This window comes from Protobothrops mucrosquamatus, unplaced genomic scaffold (assembly GCF_001527695.2).
Source record: "Protobothrops mucrosquamatus isolate PMUCROS unplaced genomic scaffold, P.Mucros_1.0 scaffold34, whole genome shotgun sequence".
Lineage (NCBI taxonomy): Eukaryota > Metazoa > Chordata > Lepidosauria > Squamata > Viperidae > Protobothrops > Protobothrops mucrosquamatus.
Genome location: NW_015386418.1, coordinates 528,443 through 550,199, shown reverse-complemented (window position 1 = coordinate 550,199; position 21,757 = coordinate 528,443). Strand labels below are relative to the sequence as shown.

The window sequence follows — 21,757 nt, the reverse complement described above, 5'->3', positions numbered from 1 at the left end:
TCATCTAGTCCAACCCCCTGCTCAGACAGGAAACCCTATACCATTTCAGACAAATGGCTGTCCAGTCTCTTCTTAAAAACTTCCAGTGTTGGAGCATTCACCACTTCTGGAGGCAGGTTGTTCCACTGGTTAATTGTTCTAACTGTCAGGAAGTTTCTCCTTAGTTCTAGGTTGCTTCTCTCCTTGATTAGTTTCCATCCATTGCTTCTTGTCCTGCCTTCAGACGCCTTGGAAAATTGCTTGACTCCCTCTTCTTTGTGGCAGCCCCTGAGATATTGGAATACTGCTATCAAGTCCCTCCTCGTCCTTCTCTTCATTAAACTAGACATACCCAATTCCAGCAGCCTTTCCTTATATGCTTTGGCCTCCAGTCCCCTGATCATCTTTGTTGCTCTTCTCTGTACTCTTTCTAGAGTCTCAGCATCTTTTCTACATCGTGGTGACCAGAACTGGATGTAGTATTCCAAGTGTGGCCTTACCAAAGTGGTATTAATACTTTGCGTGATCTTGATTCTATCCCTCTGTTAATGCAGCCCAGCACTGTGTTGGCTTTTTTGGCAGCTGCAGCACACTGCTGGCTCATATTTAAGTGATTGTCCACTAGGACTCTGAGATCCCTCTCACAGTTACTACTATTGAGCAAGGTACCCCCTATACTATACCTGTACATTTGGTTTTTCTTGCCTAGATGTAGAATTGCCTAAAATTACTTTTTTCACCACTGAATTTCATTATTAGATAGCGCCCAGTGTTCAAGTCTATCCAGGTCCTCCTGTATCTTAAGCCTGTCTTCCGCAAATTTGATGAGTTCCCCATCTATCCCCTCGTCCAAATTGTTGATGAAGATGTTGAAGAGCACTGGGCCCAGAACAGAGCCCTGGGGCACCCCACTATACACTTCCCTCCATGTAGATGCAGTTCCATTGAGAGGACCACATGCTGAGTACGGCCTGTCAGCCAACTATGAATCCATCTGGTGGTGATGCTATCTAACCCACATTTTTCTATCTTATCAAGTAGTAGATTGTGATCTACTTTATCAAATGCCTTACTGAAGTCCAAGTAAATTATGTCCACAGCATTCCTCTGATCCACTAATTTTGTCACTTGGTCAAAGAATGCAATAAGGTTTGTCTGGCATGATCTGTTTTTGACAAACCCATGTTGGCTTTTAGTAGTGATTTTGTTTGCCTCTAGGTGTTCTCTGATTCGTTGTTTGATTATCTTTTCCAGAATCTTCCCAGGTATTGAGGTCAGGCTGATAGGTCTGTAATTTCCTGGTTCCATTTTTTTCCTTTTTTGAAGATGGGAACTACATCAGGTCTTTCCCAGTCCTCTGGTAGTTCCCCTGTGCTCCAGGATCTTTGAAAGATATAGTTCAGTGGTTCTGAGATCACATCTGCCAGTTCCTTGAGAACCTTGGGGTGTAATCCATCTGGTCCTGGTGATTTGAATTCGTCTAGGCTGGACAGGTGCTCACTTATTATTTTCTTGCCTATCTTAACTTGTGTTTCTATACTGGTTTTTTGGCACTATTTTTGATAGGTTGGTCTGTTTTTTCCCTTTGTGTAAAGACAGATGCAAAAAATGAGTTAAATAGTTCTGCTTTCTCCCTATTGCTTGCCCCAGTGTTATTGTGGGGATAAAATTACAAGAAACCCCTATGTAAACTTGCTTCAGTTTCTGAAAAAAAAAATAGAAACTCTTGGGAAAAAAAGTCCCCCTCTTGTTCCTATTTATATGCTTCCTAGTGAATTGTTTTGCAATAGTGTTATTCATAATCTATTCATTGTTCCCAAATAGCCTCACAGTTTTATGTTCTGGGCAATCTACATTTTTGTTAGTGTAGAATCTCCTTTCTATTCCATATTTGACAGGACATCTGGGAGCTTGTCTGGGATCCAAGAATATTGGTGATATTAAAATTGAAACAGGAGAAAATCTGTCCACCTGATTAGTCGAGGTATGAGAGTTTGTGTTTACTGCAAATTCTTTATTAGGTAGGCAGCACCACCCAGGAAGTGCCTCTATTGCTGGAATGTTGACTGTACCATAAGCAAATGTTATTGGAAATGTCATAGTTTCATTCAACTGGTCAAAGGAGGAGGAGATCCTTTCCCACTCTTTCTCTAGTGGAATAGAACAGATCCTACTGCAAATTCTGAGGCATTAGGTTGTACCAAGAATTGGTAAACACACTCTAAGTGTCTGAGTAGCAGCAGTGAAGAGAAATGGACTTCCTGTAACACTACTTGCTCTTGAGTAAACTTTGTTAACTTAGAAAATCAGCAGAAGAAACTTAATGTTTTAAACTTAGATTTTTTTAAAGGCTCTAAATTGTTTGTTCTGGCATAAGCAACCAAATATTTTGTCAGAGTTTCAGGTTTGTCTGTAATAAATAATCTAAACCATCTAAATTGTGCTTAGGGAATCTTCTGCCAAGCCTAACTGAAAACTGACAACTGAATTAAGACATAATTTTCTGGAAATGGGTGATTTTTTTTGTAAAACGTGCCAGCAGAGACTCAGAACAATTCAGAGGATGGACATTGGTATACTAGTTTTGCCTGAACTGGAGTTAGCTATTCAAATGATATTGACAGCCTCTTTGAGGTTATAAAATTGAACTCAGCAGGGATCATGTTAAGAAAGCTTTTCTTATTGTATAAACCTTAAATGTTATTATATTAGAATTTCAGGGTAAGAGTCTCTCAAGGACAAATTGAAGGGAAGGTAACTTTTGATCAAATTTTGATCTTCCTTGAGTTATTGACTGTTTTAAGGGCATAAGCCCTTAAGACTATGAGTGGCTGTGGGAATTCAGTGAGTTTGGGGAGATTATTTTCAAACTGATGTTTTTTTTGTAGCAATAGAGTAAGATATAATTTTGAACTTGTATTTGCTGAAAAAGAAATTGGAAGCTTCTTCCTTTTCTTTTTGCATTTTATTCTTTCATTTGTTTCTATTTTCTTTTCTTTCTTTACTTTGTATTAGTTTTCGTTAATTTTTAATTTTATCTTCTTTTTAAAACATTTAGTAAAACTTATACAAAAAGAGTTCATGCTTGTTTTGCCATTTCATCAAATTACACACACACACACAGAAAGAGAGAGAGAGAGAGAGAGAGAGAGAGAACTCAGCTGACTTCAAAATGATCAGTTTCCGTTTCTGCTCTTTGCCAAATGGGACTTATTTCTGAGTACAATCTCTAAAATGTCTTTGTCTATTGATAGTATCTTCTATATTTAATATGACATTCGTTTTGGTTTCATTTACATTGATTATAGAAATACAGCTACAGACTGTTAAAACAGTGATTTGTAATAGAATTTCTAATCAACGGGTTTAAGTTATTCAACTGAAGATTCAAGATGCAGCAGATATATTGAATTCCTTAGCTTATTTTAATTCATTTTTTTTAAAAAAAACATTTCTTTCTAGTTTACACCAAGTTCTAATGGATTTACAAAACCAGCAGCTCAGAGAGCTATCTGACTGGTTAGCTAAAACAGAAAAAAGAACAGCAAAGATGGAGTCAGAATATTTGGGGCCTGATCTAGAAGGCTTAAAGAGGCAGGTAGAAGAACATAAGGTAAGCTGTAGTTTTCAAAAGCCACATTAATTTTTAGCATTTCTTTATATAAATGTCAGCACAGTATTATGTAAAAGCAATATTTATATAAAATGAAATACCTTGTTTTGAAATTCTAATATAAAAAATACCACACTTTGGAGCGTTGCACAGAAATAGATTTTGTATTAATAAGATAAGGGTGTTATAATTTTATTTACTTATTTTTCTTTCTTTATTTGCATAATAAAAAGTATTCTGGAATGATAAGAGGAAAGGGAATTGCAATATGCTATTTATTGCAAAATACAATAATAATGTTTCTGATTTTATTATTCCCTAGTTTCCTTCTTTTGCTACCTTTTGCTTTCTTTTTAAAGTACTCTACTAGCTAATCAACACTATTAGTTATTATAATTGGGATTTCTAATCTCATTAGCAGTGTTGTGACTGTGTTGCAGCCCCCAAGCACAGTAAAGTATTCAAGCTCAGTACCTGCCTTTATATACAAAAGATGAAGTATTTTTGAAAAATGAATTTAATTATAAAAGCAACACGCCAGCACAAAATGAACAAAAGAACTGGATAAAAGTGTGTTTCTGTTGTGCATTTATGTTGTAGTCTAAGAAGGTTTCTTACACACACACACACACACACACACACACACACACCATTAATTCTGATTAATAAAATCTCAGATGTGCTTTAATAGATATTAATATTGTGTATGATGCTATCTCTATTTCTACTTTTTTGTACTTATTCTTAGCATCATATATAACTGATTAAGGGTTGTGATAGATGACCTTCCATGGATGAGATATACTTTTTAATGAAACACCTGATCCTCGAGTTATTTGATGGATTCAAAATGTTGTATTCTTCACATTTCTTGTATGTATTAAAATTCTCAACCATACATATGTGACACTAAGTCCTAGGCAATCCAAGTATTTACCAGTTTTCCATGCATTCTAACTGTGAAGTAGGGTTGTGCCTGCTAGTTATGCCTGACATAGACCTGAAATAGCCTTTGGCTATGCAATTCCAGTAGCTGTAAGTTGGCATTAAAATGAAAAACAGAAAATGTACATTCTTTGTTATGTGCTTAAGATTATCATTTCCAGAAAACCTGCTTGTTTATCTACATTGATAGGTAGCCTCTTTTTTATTAATGGTATATCCATGCAATCTAGACGAACAGATGAAGTCCTGTGAGGTTGATTAAATTAAAATATCTGATACATTATGTAAAATGTATGGTACAAAATATTTTCATGTTTTATCAGCTACATGTTGCTATAATATTTTGTTTTTACCTGCTTTTGGGTTTTTTTATTATTATTTTTATTCTAGTGTTTTATATACTTTGACTTAAAATGTTGAATTAAACATGTCCAAGCATTCAAAAGATAGCCAACAAAATTATTTCAGCTTTGCTTAATATTCATGCAATTAAACTAAAGACTCTTGAGTCTTTGAGACCCTTAAACCCTAATAACTACATGCCAATTTCTTGGCAGTCATGCAAACATACTTAACCATTATCTTCTCACAGAATGTATATATGTTTATACTTAGGAAAATTTATAGTCTAGTTATACCCTTTGATTTTCTTCTAGTTTCTTATTTAGGGACTAACCAGGTCCTGCTATACTTTTATATAACAGCTTTTCTGGGTAGTCCTTTTCCTTCCTTCCTTCCTTCCTTTCTTTCTTCCTTCTACTTTTCCACAATATTTCTACTAAGATAGATTACAATTCTGCTAAGGCAGAATTTATGCCTTTTGGTGTCCTGACTCCCTTTCTATAATAAGACTCAAAGTGCGGAAGTCGGTCTACATACCCTATATTTAAAAAAATGGATCTGTTCTAATAAGTGCAAATTAGCTATATATTATTTGAACCATGAGAGTTAAAAAAAAATCCTCTAGAGAAATACATATATATAAACCTTTTCAAATGCTACCCTTTTGAAATATCGTTCTTTAAAATGTATAGAGCATAGTACAATTTTTAAACAGTCCTCTAGAAATATATATTTTATTGAGTCATTTATGCTTGTAATAATTTGACTTTTAATGGAACCATAAATGTAAAACACATTCAAAGAGGCTATTCAAGTGTAGATGCTGCATAAAAAATGAATAAATAAATAAGGATACTGCATAGTTATACCAAAAATGAATGAAACTAAATTTATGTCTCATAGCTAAAAGACAATTATTATTAATTTTAAAAACTGCAATCTATACTTCTTTGCTCAGAATTTTTCCAATCTTTGGTGGGGCTTATTTCTGGCAAGTGTGATAGTTTTCATCTTTTAAGAATTGAGGAAAAGAATAATAAGACTTTTTAAGGAGTGGATTCATGCATTCAACAATTGTTGTTTTTTTTTAATTTTCCATTTGTGACTCTCTTAAGTTGATAGAAATTTATCTATGTTTAATGTAATAGAAATTATACAGACTATGGTTCTTTGTGTGTTTTGGCACAAATTTTTGAGTGAGGTCTTTGTTATAACTAATAATGAATGCCTGTTCCTATGGCTCTAAATAGCTCAGTTCATAAAAAGGAAAAGAAGCTGTCCTTGTGTTATTTTTTAACATTTTTTTTTCTTTTTCGTTAAAGATTCTTCAAGAAGACTTAGAACAGGAACAAGTCAAGGTTAATTCACTCACTCATATGGTAGTTGTAGTAGATGAAGCTAGTGGAGATAGGGCTACAGTTGCATTAGAACAACAACTTCAGGTAATTGCTAAATTAAGATTGCTATATGATTCCGTGCATATTCCTCCTATATCTAAGTTATACTGAAAATATATATTTCTATGGTAAATGACAGGTAAAAATGTTAATATTGTTTAAAACTGAATTAGTCTCTCTAATGTGGGTTTATGTTAAACAACTATTCTCCCAGCTACTACTCAGGGAGAAAGTGTCAGACATGTGCCACCTTTATTTCAACACAATTCAGCGATACTCAAATGAATGAATGAATAATTTATGATTAGGAAGAACAAATATTTTACTTTCTAAATCTGAATTGGTAAATATTAACTTTCAAGTATTCCTGTACACTTTTATTTTTCACTTGCCTTTTCCATACAATTTTACTAAAAAAAAGATCTCCCCTCCAAAAAATGTAATTGACATTACAGTCAAATTTAAAAATATGCACAGTAGGAAAAATCACTTGACTGTACAGTAATGCTATGATAATTTCAGTGAACCTGGAATTCAATGATACAATAATTGGTTATGGTTTATCATAATGTCAGATTTAACTGTGAATATGGGTGCATGCTGTCATTAATGTAAGCCCACATTGTAAGAACAATGAATACAATAAATGAAGCATTACTTTCATTCTGATAGCTAATTTTGAAGCTGTTACAGGAAACAGTGTTTTTTAACCTATAATTAACATTTCTAAATTTATATAGTTTCTTGATCATTGTACTTCTTTCAATATTTGCATTTTGTTAAACTGTTGATACATGTAGAAGTTCTTTTAACAAGAAATTAGAACACTGCTGTATCAAATCAAGTGTTAATCTGATTTTGTATCATTTGACTTCCTGCTGACTGCTAGAATAATGGAGGACAGTTCTAAAGAATTCAAAATATTTTATTTTGGTCACTGACAAGTTACACAAGATATATATAAATGTTGTGTTACTAGGGAAAAATAGCTGTATTTCCTTCAGGAATTGTCTGAACTAGAATTGTCTCAAGTATATACTTTTTTAAAAGGAAAAGACAAAAACAGTAAATTTTCACCAAATCCTGTTGACTGCATTAACATGTCCATGTTTTTTGTCCATATTGCTTTCTTGCACACTCTTTTTATGCTTTCTATTCTACATATAATTAGATTTTACCAGTTTTTTTTCCAGATCCAACTCTACTTATCTTTTTTTCCCCAGGTGGGTACATTTGGCCAGATAATACAATGTAGAATGAGTTGCCCCCAGATGTCTTGTACTTCCACATCTCATTGGGCTTCTGAAGGGCCATAAAAATCTGGCTTTCTAGGAATGCATTTTGTGGTGCAGAATTTCAGCTTGCCCTGAAATTATGTCTTAGATGTATAATAATAGTATCATCATCATTGACATAATTCCATCAATCAGTTGTAAAAGGCAGCTTAACTTGGAGCAACTTACATCCTGTGATGGTAGCTTTAACACCATAAAACCACCTCTGCCTATCCCAAGGCCTTGGAAAGGACTCAGTAGGTAGATAAAAATGCCATATCCAGCCTAAATATCTGGCTGATTGTACAACCATCCACAATAATGTAGCCATAAAATATGAATTGAAAGATTCTAACAGTATTAAAGGCTAAATTAAAAAAAATGAAGTCTGGTATAAATGAAGTGTAAAATAGTTATTAACTTCTTAATGCTGATGTCATTATTTTAGCATTTGGGAAACCGTTGGGCAGCAATTTGTAGATGGACAGAGGACCGTTGGTTTATTCTGCAAGATGTTCTTCGGAAATGGTTGCAATTTATTGAAGAACAGGTTAGGTATATCTATTTACTCATTGCTTTATAATATTTAATATGCAGTCTTTCTAAATGGTTTTTTTTAACTTTTAGGGTCTTTTGGATACATGGTTTACTGAAAAGGAAGAATTTGTGACTACTATCAATACTACCGATTTCAAAGACCAGAAGGAAATGTTGGAAAATCTACAAAAATTGGCTGTATGTTTTGTGGGGTTTTTTTGTATAGTACTCATTTTTCTTCCCAGTTTTCAACATTTGTATCACATATTTCAGCAGAAGACCTGTAAATGACCCAATCAAGTAGCTTTAAACAAAATTCTGGCAACAAAATATTTTGCATACACTCAACTATGAGTTTATGGGTTTAAACTGGTATTTTGAATTGAACCCAGCAAACCGAGGATCCAGCTGGCAAATGTTTAAGCTCTGGAAACATCCCAACCAACAATGAATAATATCAAATCTCTGTTCTTAGTATTATTGATAAACAGGTTCACACAGAATGATTTAATCGTTAGCCCATTCTTGTTTCTAAAACCTATCAGCTTATAAACCTCATTTTCTGAAATAAATGTGGGTATCCACACAGAGAAAAGTGATGAAACATGTGCCATGATATCACATTACTTGGGTTAGATATTAGGAGACAAATGCCAAAAGACATCTCTTATTTCTGCATCATTGTGGTCTGCAAGACATCGCTAATTAGGAGATAAATTTTGCTTCTTCTTTATCATCATCATCATGATCATCATCATCATGTTAATAGCTATGATTGTTTACATGTTTTTAGTATTTACATTCCATTTATGAAATAATCTTTGTAATTAGTACTTGTATATTTTATCAAATTCATAGTAGATATGAAGTGAAGTCAAGAACTTTATAGTTCATATGATTTGCTTATGTGCAGCTTTAGGACAGATAGCACATATTACTTTACGATCTCCGGCTATTTTTAAATTAAACCAATGATTATGGTTTCTGTACTTTAATTTTTAAATATTGGTATAACTAAAGAAAAGATATTATTTTTGTTGATGATAGGTACCTTCAAAATCTGATATCAAAATAACTAAAATAATATCACTGATAATTTTTTTAACATTTTCCACACTGTCTTCTGTATAACAACCTCTCCTTCCCTCCCTCCCTCTCTCCCCCCTCCCTCTCTCCCCCTCTCTCTCTCCCTCTCCCTCTCTTCTGAATGAGAGATAAATTAAATAGATACTTATGTCAGAGAACTCTTGAAGGACTTCATTTGTTATTGAGATTCTGAAAGCTTCAGTTTGACTTTATTGAACAAGTAATATTGATTCATGAGCCATTCTCATATCAAACAATGGTGAACAGCAATTGGAAGCCAAATGATGAAAAAGTGTACTATAAGGTTTCTGGCCTTATATAACCTTACACTAGAATTAATGTATTACATGCCCTATTACTGAAATAATGCTAATATTGCAATAGATTCTGTTAGCAGATTATTAATATTGATTACTTTCCAAGTAATTTGCCTAGAGCTAAGAGAATAAAAGGTCTGTTACTGTTACTATTTTGGATTAGTTACAGATCTAATTCAGACTTGCAGAGAAATAACATAAAAACCATCAATAGGTATGGTTTTCTGTTTAAAAAAAAATCATATTTAGATTTGGGTTATTTCCCTTCATTGTTGCCCACTTCCCTGAAAATAACAGTGGGTATGCAATAATATACCCTGAAATAAAACCAGCTCAAACTTTAAAAACCAAGAGCTAAGAGCTGTTTTTTATTTTAATCTTTGAATGTCATATTCATCTCTATATTGTAAGTCTTTATATTGTGCCAAAGCAAGTGAAAGATATATTGAGATGTGGCCACTGTTATATAAGTGATGGATATAAATAAAAGCAACCTCTACAGTGATGAATATATAGAAAAGCTTTGAAATTAATATGGTTCTTTAATAAGGTACTCTTTAGGACAGTAGCGGCGAACCTATGGCACGGATGCCAGAGGCGGCACTCAGAGCCCTCTCTGTGGGCACGCATGCTGTCGCCCCAGTCCTAGGCCTTCAGGGGTTTTATAAAACCTTTTCACTTTAGGCCTCCACCGCCGTGTACAAAAAAAAGGTTTAATCAATCAGTCAATTTCAACTTCTCACGGAAAAAAAAAAGATCTTGCAAAGTTGGAATTGACTGATTGAACTTTTTAGTCCCACCCAGTCTGCTGTTACCACCGCAGCCATCCCACCCAATGGGCCACGCCCACCCAATGGGCCACACCCACCCAATGGGCCACACCCACCCAGCACCCGACGATGCATAAGTGGGTTTTGGGTTGCATTTTGGGCACTCGCTCTCTAAAAGGTTCGCCATCACTGCTTTAGGATAATGCTTGTATAATTAGACATTGACATGTCTGAGCCTTTTTCTTGTGATAAAGCAGAAATATATATTTTAAAGTTTTTGTCATCTGATTGTTCAGATTAATTAACAGGTATGAGGCAGCTGGTTTAAAATTGCTACTGAGGGTCCCTACTGACGCACACACTGACTACAAATTTAATGTTCATTAAAATATGTCACAATTGGAGACCAAAAATGGTGACCATCTGTCAGCATAATCTTAAGCATATGTTGTTTCACTAATTTAACTTCATGCTATGACATGAGAAAAATTTTATAACATAAAATGTACATTTATCCATATAAATCCTCAAAGTTTTAGAACAGCACAAGCCCCAGAAAGCTAAATATCAGCAGGCAGTTTACAGAACCTTGTCTCTGGGCTGCTCAAGTGAGTTTTTTGCAAAGAAAGAGAGACCAGATGGTTTACCTCGACTTAAAAATGTATTCCCTGAAGTTTATATGTTTAGATTATACTGTGTGCCAACACTTTTACATTTATTTGTACAAAATTGTCAAGGTGTTTTAAAGGTCTGGAACCATATCAAATTTGTTTTTAATATAGCACAAATGTTTTGCTGGTAGCAATGTTTTATCGCAAAAATCGTAAAAGAAATAGAATAAGCCCACCACAAAAATGAGGCATAGGAATGCTTATTATAGTACAGAATCTTGAAGGGGCTTATGCTTAACTGGCCCATGTCTAGAAGTGGAGGTAGCAAAGACATCATGATGATGATGATGATGATGATGATGATGATGATGATGATGATGATGATGATGATGATTTATTAAATTCATGTGTTGAATGACTCTCAAAAATTCTGGATAGCCATTTGATGAACAATCTATTCAGAAGAGCCATGGTGGCGCAGTGTTTAGAATGCAGTATTGCAGACTAATTCTGCTCACTGCCAACTGCCAGCAGTTCGGCAGTTCGAGTCTCACCGGCTCAAGGTTGAGTCAGCCTTCCATCCTTCCAAGTTGGTAAAATGAGGACCCAGGTTGATGGGGGCAATATGCTGACTCTGTGCACTACTTAGAGAGTGCTGTAAAGCACTGTGAAGGGGTATATAAGTGTTATTGCTATTGCTATTCAGGTATTCACTTATAATGTCAAATACAGCAAAAGCAGCAAAGGTATGTTATTTTATACCCAGTCATGAGCCATAACTCATTCTCAACCCACTTTGCTTCTCTTTGGAATTTCTGAAAGGGTTTTCACAAACTTACCGAATATCTGTATAGATATCCTAACAACATTTCTCACAATCTGAAATTATAGTTTCGCCTTGATTTTTCAGCTTCAAAAGATCCAGTCCGTCACACAAAGTGTGACACTTTAATTTCCAGTTCATTATTCTAAATTCAATGGTGCCTTCTGAACCAGAATGATAATGTGAATCCCACATTCCAAAAATAATGAAAGATCTCAATTAGTTTATATTATTTAAAGATATGAAGAACAAAATGAATATTTGCAAAACTCCAAAGCAAATATTAGGTTACAAGAATTTTATCTTCTAGCATAAACATAAGCAACCTTATTCTTACAGATGTTGTGGACCAGAAAACTAAAATTCATTATTGGCTAAATTGCATACAGTTCATGGTTGGGCAAAACAACTGAGATTGCTTAATTTTGTTCTAGGTTCATATTGTCTAATATTGGCCCCATCTTCCATTAGATGTCCTTATATTCTCTTCATTTCTATAGATGAAAAAATATGAGGCATTGAGGAAAAAAATTGATATAAAATACATTGCCTTTTGATGCTGGCTAACTCATCAGGATGATTATAAAATAAATTGTTGTTGAATAACATCATCTATTTTTAAGAGTTTCCCTTTTATTCTGAATTATTCTGAACCAACATAAAGGCACATGCACAGACCTGTATGCCGGGCCTTTTCTAATTAGTTTGATTTAGTGCCATGTATATTTTGAAGATCTAAAAACCTGAGCAGTTTAGGGCAGGACGGTAGTTAAAATCTCTTAATAATTTTACCAAAACAAATATTTACAATTAGCATGTACAACATATTCTATTCTTCAGTAAAAGAAACAAAACTGAAAACCTTAACAATGTAGATGAGTGGAGTTTTTAGATAAAATAAATGCTACATAAAATATTAGGCCACAATTGTTGATAATGAATGCTCTAGTTTACAGTGTATTGCTCGTGGAAAGTAATGTCTCACTTTACATATTGTATAATAAGATTGTCCATTCTAGATTTTTTGACAGGTTGTGTGGCATATTTACTGATTATATTAATATAACCAGCCCATTTATTTCTGGGTGCAGTAATACAATTGTTTCATTTAACATTTTAAGTTGTTATTTTCATTTGTTTTTCAAGTATCTTTTGGGAACTAATTAGTCTAAAGGTCATGTGAAAATAATAGCAATACAGTTTGCATGTAGATTAATGATGTGCTTGCATGAACTAATTTTTAATATTAGTTATAATATTCAATCATGAAAATATGCAGTATGATGATAATATATTATAATTATTTAACTCTAACAAGATTCTTCTTTATTCTGCTAGAGGAAAGATCCAAAAGATAATTTTATAAGGATCAACTAAACTAACAAAAGCATATGGAAGTTTGTTGCTTGGGGGAAAAAAATGCCAAGTTAGCTTGTATCATTACTTCTGATAGGTTATATGTTTTCTTTGCCATATTACTTTTACAGATTTTGAAAGGAGAATTGGAAATCAAGAGACAATCTATGGATAAACTGAATTCCCTCAGCCAGGATCTTCTTTCAGCAGTAAAAAGTAAAGGATTATCACAAAAACTGGAAGGGTGGCTACAAAACATTAATCAGCACTGGGATAGTTTGGCACAGAAGCTGGAGGGCAGTTCCAAGCAGGTTTGTCAAAACTGTTAGCCTGATAGTTAATGACAGTCAAATCATTACCACCTCATTGTTGAATCATTTCTTAGCCATGATGTTTGTTCTTACATAAATAAATGCTTTATTTCCATCTTACACACTATTTATCAAAACCAACTTTCAACTCCATATTCACAAAAATATTTCCTGTTTTTAAGTGATATTCTTAGCTCTAAATCACATAAACTTTAAACTCATACATTTGACAATTACTTAATAAAGAGTCAAAATTTGGTCTGCATACTCCTATCCAAACTAAAATTATAATTTTTGCCTATGAATAACATTCCAAATTCAGTTGTTTCCCTCTTTTCTTTTTTTGCTTCAAATTTCAGATAAAATGTGGGACCGATATAGGATAGCTTAGACTTGAGATTTCTTTAATCCTAATAAAACCTCCTAGCTTCTTCATGTATCATGACAAGGATCCTATCAGATTTCTCTTTCTTCTCCTTAGAGAAAAGATGCATAAAGATGAAAACTTACTAAGCATCTAACTTCAGACTTACTGGAAGCTTTCAGTGCAGAATAGAAAATACTGAAACAGTGAAATAATAGAAAAATACTTGTAGCTCAGGTTTTAGCTTTTGGCAGTGGTTTGCTCTCCGAGCTATTGTTATAATATTTTTATTATCAATTTTTATGATCAATTGTTAATATTATTGTTGATAATAAACAATACCAGTTTAACTGGGAAGGAACAAAAATCATTGGGCATGCCAATACCTGACACACACATGAATTTATTGAAGCCTGGTATTCTACCAAAGGAGTAATTAACAAGCATCTTGATCTAGATCCAGCATATGAATATATAAGAAACCAGACTATTCGAACTACGTTCTCCATGAGACAGACGACAAAGGACTGGCAGAGGGAGGCGGCAGGGGAGGCTTGTGCCACCTGGTCATGGCGCAAGCCACGGGAGAGTTGGCGGAGGACAAGTAGGAGGCGGCTGCACCCGGGCAGGTGATCTGCAGGGCGAAGCTTAAAGAAAGCCCCTCCAGCGGCGCACAGCGGCAGCGGAGTCATTCACCGTCACTCCCCCCTGGCTCCGAAATGGAGGAGGAGGACCAGGCCTACCCTGCCATCCCATCCACCTTAGCATGGCAGTCCGGCTCGGGAGGGGAGTGAAAGGTTGCCGATCAAAGAATTGCCTGGTGGGGGGGGGCTGATTTCCGGCACCTTTTTTCTTACAAAAAAAGCACTGATCATATGATCATATTTCTGATACTTTCTGCCAGCTTCCTACAAGCAAAGTCAGTGGGGAATCAGAGGTTGCTCCTATTCCAATGCATTTTTCCTGCCCATGGTCATTCTATTTCTTTGTTTAGGCAAGTAATATTATGAAATATTAGGATTATTAGGAAAGTCAAATCACACATCATAGAATGTTCCCTGTGGCTTATAGTTGCCTTCTACATATGTGGATCTATACTTTCTATTTTATTTAGTTTTGGTCTGCTTGAATGATATATCTGTAGCTGTCAGAGATACTTTGTTGATGCAGGCATAAATAATTGCAAATAGGCTTAGAAGTGATGTTTTATTTATTGGCTGAAAGATATAACAGCTACATTTTTTCTGTTTGCATAAATGCTTTGATAGTCAGAACAAGGAGTTTTCAAAAGACTAAATTTTTATCAAACAGCTAATTGTAACTTGGAGAAATCTGCATATAGAGTATTTGCACATTCTTGTTCAAATCTTTCAAAAGTAGTATATAAAACAACCCATTTTATTTGCAGTCTACATTTCCAGGAGTCTGACTGCATTTTCAATAAGTCCTGTGCAAACATTTGATTTTATATAAATATTATCTGATTGGTTAGTGATATCACAATTACTAAGTCTGAAATTGTGGTATACCATTTTAGTAATTTTGGGAGATGAACTATGTATCTTACAAGGATAGGGGATTTGTTGGTGTAATGTGTAAATATGTCTGTTCTGAGAAGTATTTGATATTGAAATTATGACTAATACCAAGATAAATTGATACTTAAAAGCCATGGAAGATTTTCTTGTTAATAATAAGTTTATACTTGAAATATTTTAGGCTTACAATAATACTGGCTCCCTTACATTTTGAGGATTCTTCCCTGAAAGTCACAACTCAGTAATTTCACAGGGTATGATACTGCCATAAGTATGAACATTGCCAAATATAGCCTTATATTATCCTACACTATTTACTAACTTTTCACTATAAAGGTGAAAATGTAACTGAGTATGACTCATTCTTTGAACTAATTTAAAATTTTCCACAATTGATGCATTGTGATCTTAGGCTTTCTAGGATAGGAATGATTAACTAGAGCATATACACATTTGTACAGAATATGAATAGAAGGGCTTTGGTGCTAGGTTAGGGGTCTGCAACCTTAAACACTCAAAGAGCCACTTGGACCCGTTTCCCAGAGAAAAGAAAACACTGGGAGCCGCAAAACTTCCGGGCACGTGCGAGAGAGGGGGGGAAGCGTGATTAAAGAGTTTAATTAAAAAGAAATAGAGGCTGCTATGCATGAGTTCTCTCTCTCTCTTTCCTCTCCCTCTCCCTCTCTCTTTTCTTTCCCCTATTTCTTTCTTTCTCTTTTTCCTCTCTCTCTTTCTTTCTCTTTTTCCTCTCTCTCTCTTTCTTCCTCTCTCTTTCTTTCTCTTTTTCCTCTCTCTCTCTTTCTTCCTCTCTCTTTCCTCTCTCTCCCTCTATCTTTCTCTCTCCCTCTCTCTCTCTTTCCTCTCCCTCTTTCTCTCTCCCCATTTCTCTCCTCTCCCTCTCTCTCTCCCTCCCTCTCTCTTTTTCTCCCTCTTCTCTCTCTCTCTCTCTCTCTCTCTCTTTCTCTCTCTCTCTTTCTCTCCCTCTTTCTCTTTCTCTTTCCTCTCCCCCTCTCTCTCTTGCCCTCTCTTTCTCTCCCTCTCTCTCTTTTTCCTCTCTCTCTCTGTCTCTCTTTCTCTCCCTCTCTCTTTCCTCTCCCCCTCTGTTTCCTCTCCCCCTCTCTTTCTCCTTCTCTCTCGCTCTACTCTCTCTCTCCCTCTTTCTTTCTCTCTTTCCTCTTTCCCTCTCTCTCTCTTTCTCTCCCTGTCTTTCATTCTCTCTCTTTCCTCTCCCTCTCTCTCTCCCCCTCTCTCTCTTTCCTCTCCCTCTCCCTCTCTCTCCCTCTCTGCGATCTTCTGCTCACCTGGCAAGCTGGCTTCAAGCTGTTCTCCAACAAGCTGACACACTTTCTTATTGAGCTTGCTCTCTCTTGCCCTTCCTGCTTCCTGTTTCCTGCTTCCTGCAGAGACACAGCCAAGGCAGGAGCCCGCCCAATAAGCTTGTCAGCTCAGCAGAGGTGAGGCCACTCTCTTTTTTACACACACACACACACACACACAGAGAGAGAGAGAGAGAGAGAGAGAGAGAGAGAGAGAGAGAGAGAAGGGAAGCACAAGTGTCTCTCTCTCTCTCTGTCTCTCTCTCTGCAAATGGCAGAGGAGGCTGGGAGCCGCAGGAGAAGGCTCAAAGAGCCACATGTGGCTCCAGAGCCGCAGGTTGCTGACCCGTGTGCTAGGTGGACAGATGAATGAATAGATAGATGATAAGTGGATCCTGCTCTGAGAATTATGAAAGCTGTAGAAAGAATCCTTCCATGTCCTGCCACAGTGAGAGTGAATACCTGCCTTTTGTTGTTTCTGTTGTTTTTTTTACTAGAAGACAAAGAAATAATTGTTTTAACATGGAAGAAAGAATCTTTAAATGGCACCAGCAGTACACCTTTTTCCACTGAGTTCTCTAAATAATATCTTCAGTAATAAACATGGAAACAGAAAATAAAATGAAATGTTTGTGAAGACTTAACAAATTTTTAAAAATCTTAATTAGTTTTTTTAAAAACACTTGCTTTTTCTCTGGTGAAGTAGCAATCTTAAAAAGGGGCATGGGGGAGAATCCAAATAGGTATATTGTATAATTTGCCTTGCAAAATTGAACCTTTGTATTTTTTGCCTTTGCTTTACTTTGTACAAAATGGGCTACAAATTCATTCTGTTTGCTTCTCATATTAATGTCTTAATATTGACTTTTCCATATGTCTTATTTATCTAGCATGAGTCAGATAAAAAAAAATGGTTGCATTTCAATACAGTGTTGTTTTGTTCTGAAGGTCAAGAGCAAGAAAGAACAATTTCTCTTTATTTTCTATTGCCACTCTAAAACATCTTAATTAAAGCCTTTCAGCCAATGTGGGACCTCTGCTTTAATACTTCTCACAGATTTCACAGGCGGTTGCTGCCACTCAAACATCACTAACACAGACCACAGTAATGGAGACTGTGACCATGGTGACCACCAGAGAGCAGATTCTGGTTAAACATGGTAAAGAGGAGCTCCCACAAGTGCCACCTCCCAAGAAGAGGCAAATGGTTGTGGATTCAGAAATTAGGAAAAGGTGAGAATTAAATAAATGAAGACACCTTTGTCAAACGTTTTTTGAAACCATCAATACTTAATATCTTATGTTTCTTTTTAATATTAGGTAGGTTTGTTTTGTTCTGTGGAGAATTTCATAGTAGGGATAGGCAGCTTTTGTAATTAATAAATGGAAGTTCTGTTTTCTACATACAAATTTTGTACCAGATTATTTACTGAAATTATACCATACTATTTATACTTTTACTTTTTTGTTATTTAGGTAACTACTGCAGGCATCAAAGATTGCACAGTCAATAAATTGCCACAGAATTCCTCCTTACCAAAACAAAAACAAAAATGATTGCAGAGATAAAGAGTACATTTTCAAAAAGGACAAAATACATGATTTATATATTATATATTTATCTCTTTTTTTCAGAGTTATAGTTGCATTTCATTTTGTTCCAACAATCCTGTGGTGAAGATTGAGCTGAGAGAGAGCCCCACATCTCTCATTGAGCGCTCTGAAAAATGTCTGAATAATAACAAGCCTGAAAAATAACATTCCCCCCCCCCAAAAAAAAATTGACTCTTTGATGCACAGGCATTAAGCCAACCTCAGCTCAAAAAGTTAAGTAAAGTTGAATCTGCTGACATGAAAAACCACTAGAAAATCTTAGGGCTGTAGGCTAGACTGGGAAATTGGAAAAAAAATTGCAGAGGAGAACATGCTCATTACTTTGTATTTCCAAGCTTTAATATTTTGCTGTGATAGATTATTTCAGAAAAAAATATCCTAACACAATATATGTTATCACTAACATATATTCCAGTGATAATAATTTTTGTGTGATTTTGCAGTATGTTGTAAAAATGTAATAATTATATTTTAAAGCCTAAAATCAGGAAATAAAAATTAACATGAGTGCAAGATGCTTTATCCTGATGTTACTTTAATTTAGTTTAGAATATTTAGTGAAACGTTATTTGTCATTTTTTTAAAAGTGCCATAAAATAAGCAGGTCATTATTTGTTTTTCATTCTGTCATAATATCATAAAATAAAAACATAATGCACAGAAATAAATGTAAGGGGATGAGAAATATACAGTAAACTATAAAGGAAGATTTGCTCAAAATATAAGTATTCCTCAAATTATAACAGTTTACTTACTTCAAATTTATGACACATAACCCCAAAAGTATTTACGACCCAAAATTATGTATGTTACAGCATCACAGCAGTTATTCACCCTTATGATCAACTGTGGAGATGCTTGCAACATGCCCCCTGCCTATTTCCCTCCCATCCTGCCCTGCCAGGTCTCCACAGGCCTGCTTTGCTAGCTCACCGCGTTTCACATGTTCCTCCCCACCCCATCACCGATTGCTCAGTTACCTTTCAAAGATCTCCAGAGCTCCAGAATAGATTGGCCACATGTCAGAAAAGCAGCTGTCTTTTTCTCAAATGTTTTTGAGCCAGGTTTCACCTAGTCTGTGTTTTTCCTGCCTACGTGTAAAACCTTGCTTTTCTCTACATTAAATTTCATTTTGTTGGATAGGGCCCATTGTTCAAGTCTGTCAAGATCTTTTTTGGATCCTGAGCTTGTCTTCTGGAGTGTTGGCTATTCCTGCTAGCTTAGTGTCAGCTGCAAATTTGATCAGTTCCCCTTCTATTCCATCACCTAAGTCATTTATGCAAATATTGAAGAGTACTGAGCCTAAGACGGAACCTTCTGGTGCCCCACTGCTTCCTTCCTTCCATGTAGATGTGGTACTGTTAAGGACGACTTGTTGAGTATGGTTTGTCAGCTAGTTACAAATCAATCTGGTGGTGACGTTATCTATCCCACATTTTTCTAGCTTACCAAGAAGTAGGTTGTGGTCTACTTTGTTGAGTGCCTTGCTGAAGTCTAAGTATACTATGTCCACAGCATTTCTCTTGACTACTAATTTAGTCACTTTGTCAAAGAATTAAATAAGATTGGTTTGGCATAATCTGTTTTTAACAAATCCATACTGGCTTTTAGTTATAACTTTATTTGTTTCTAGATGTTCGCTGATCTGTTTTTTGACTATCTTTTCCAATATCTTCTCAGATATTGATGTTAGGCTGATTGGTCTGTAGTTTTCTGGGTTCTTTTTCCCCCCTTTTTTGAAGATGGGAACCACATCAGCTCTTTCCCAATCCTCAGATAATTTCCCAGTGTTCCAGGATTTTTTAAAGCTATGGTACAATGGTTCTGAGATAACACCTGCCAACTCCTTCAGAACTCTGGGTTGCAACCCATCAGGTCCCAGTGATTTATATTCATCAAAATCAGAGAAGTATTCTCTTACCATTTTCTTGCTTATTTTAATTTTTTATTTCTAGTCTGTCTTTTACAGTTATGTTTTTGGTAGGTTGGGCTATAGTTTCTTTTTGCATGAAGACTGATACAAAAAATGAGTTAAGCAGTTCTGCTTTCTGTTTGTGCCTGTTGCTTCCTTACCATCTTCTCTCTTAAGTGGACCTATTGTTTCCTTGACTTTTTTCTTGTTATTTATATGTTCAAATAAACTTTTTTTATTATCTTTGACTTTTGTTGCAAGTCTTTGTTCATTCTGAGCCTTTACTTTCTTGACTTCATCTTTGCAGATTCGGGCTATCTGCTGATACTCTGCATAGTTATGTGTCCCACTTTCCATTTTTTATACTCATCCTTTTTGTCTTTCAGTTTATCAGAGAGATCTTTGTGCAACTATGCTGGCTTCTTTTTGGATTTCTTGTTTTTCTTTTTTAGTAGTATTGTGCTGGACTGGGCTTTTATGATATATTTTTCAGAGTTTCCCATGCTTCTTGAGTAGATTTTCACCTATGGAATTTTTCTTAGACTCTCTCTGAGTTTGTTAAAATCAGCTCTTTTGAAGTTTAAGACACTGGCTGGATTATGTTTTATTGCTTGTGTTTGCATTATATTGAATTCCAATATGACATGGTCACTCTCGCCCAAGGTTCTGGCAATTTCAACTCCCTCTATCACTTCTTCTCTATTAATAAAAATTAGGTCCAGTATAGCTTTTACTCTAGTTCCCTCCTCTACTTTTTGGATACAAAGTTGTCAGCTAGGTTGGTTAGGAATCTGTTTGATCTCCCACTTGCTGCAGAGTTTGTCTCCCAGTTGATATCTGAGTAGTTAAAGTCTCCCATTACTAGTGTAGTATATTTCTTACATACATTTGTTAATTGTTTAGCAAAAAGTTCATCTATTTCTTCTGCTTGGTTGGGTGGCTTGTAGTATATGCCTATAGCAATGTCCTTCTTTTTTCCTTTTACATTGACCCATATGGATTCTAGGAGGTTTTCATCCTTGATTTTGTGGATTTCTGTAGAGATGTAGTGATCTTTTATATATACTGCAATTCCACCTCCTTTTTATAAGGTCTGTTTCTTTTGAATAGTTTGTATCCTTTCATCAGTACATTCCAGTCATGAGTTTCATCTCACCATGTTTCAGTGATGGCAACTGTATCATATTTACCTTCAGGTATTAGTACTTCATCCTGTTTGTTCCCTAAACTTTGAGCATTTGTGTATAAACATTTCAATCCTTTATGGTTCTTGGGTATGTTTCTTATATCTCCTATTTTGTATTTGGATTTTCTTTTCTTTTTTTTTTGTAATTTTTTTTTTATTATTTTCAAATATAACAAAATATAAACATAAACTTGATGCATATAAATACAAAACATCACTACACAAAAGAAAAGATACTTTACGGGTGGTCCCGGCTATCCCCTCTCTGCTTCCCCCTCTTTCACATACCACCTTCCTCCCACTAAACTCTCAACCACTCCACCTTCCTCCTTCCACTCCCTACTTCCCAACCTCTTTCTCAAGCACCAGCCGGAAGCGGTTTGGGGTAACAGCCAGGATCATCCTCATAAATATACTTCCAAAATAATTAATAAACACATCAAATCTTATATATTTTTATCCTTTT

General features: G+C 35.2%; 1 protein-coding gene across 1 annotated transcript in view; it reads left to right on the top strand.

The window, feature by feature from the left end:
- Window positions 1-21,757, top strand: part of LOC107283359 (dystrophin) — a 336,632-nt gene that overhangs the window by 202,399 nt on the left and 112,476 nt on the right. The window contains exons 12-17 of the mRNA XM_029283193.1: window positions 3,442-3,592; window positions 6,202-6,321; window positions 7,999-8,100; window positions 8,178-8,285; window positions 13,182-13,361; window positions 17,637-17,812. Of these exons, the coding sequence (XP_029139026.1) occupies window positions 3,442-3,592; window positions 6,202-6,321; window positions 7,999-8,100; window positions 8,178-8,285; window positions 13,182-13,361; window positions 17,637-17,812 (837 nt within the window). The remainder of the gene's footprint in view (window positions 1-3,441; window positions 3,593-6,201; window positions 6,322-7,998; window positions 8,101-8,177; window positions 8,286-13,181; window positions 13,362-17,636; window positions 17,813-21,757) is intronic.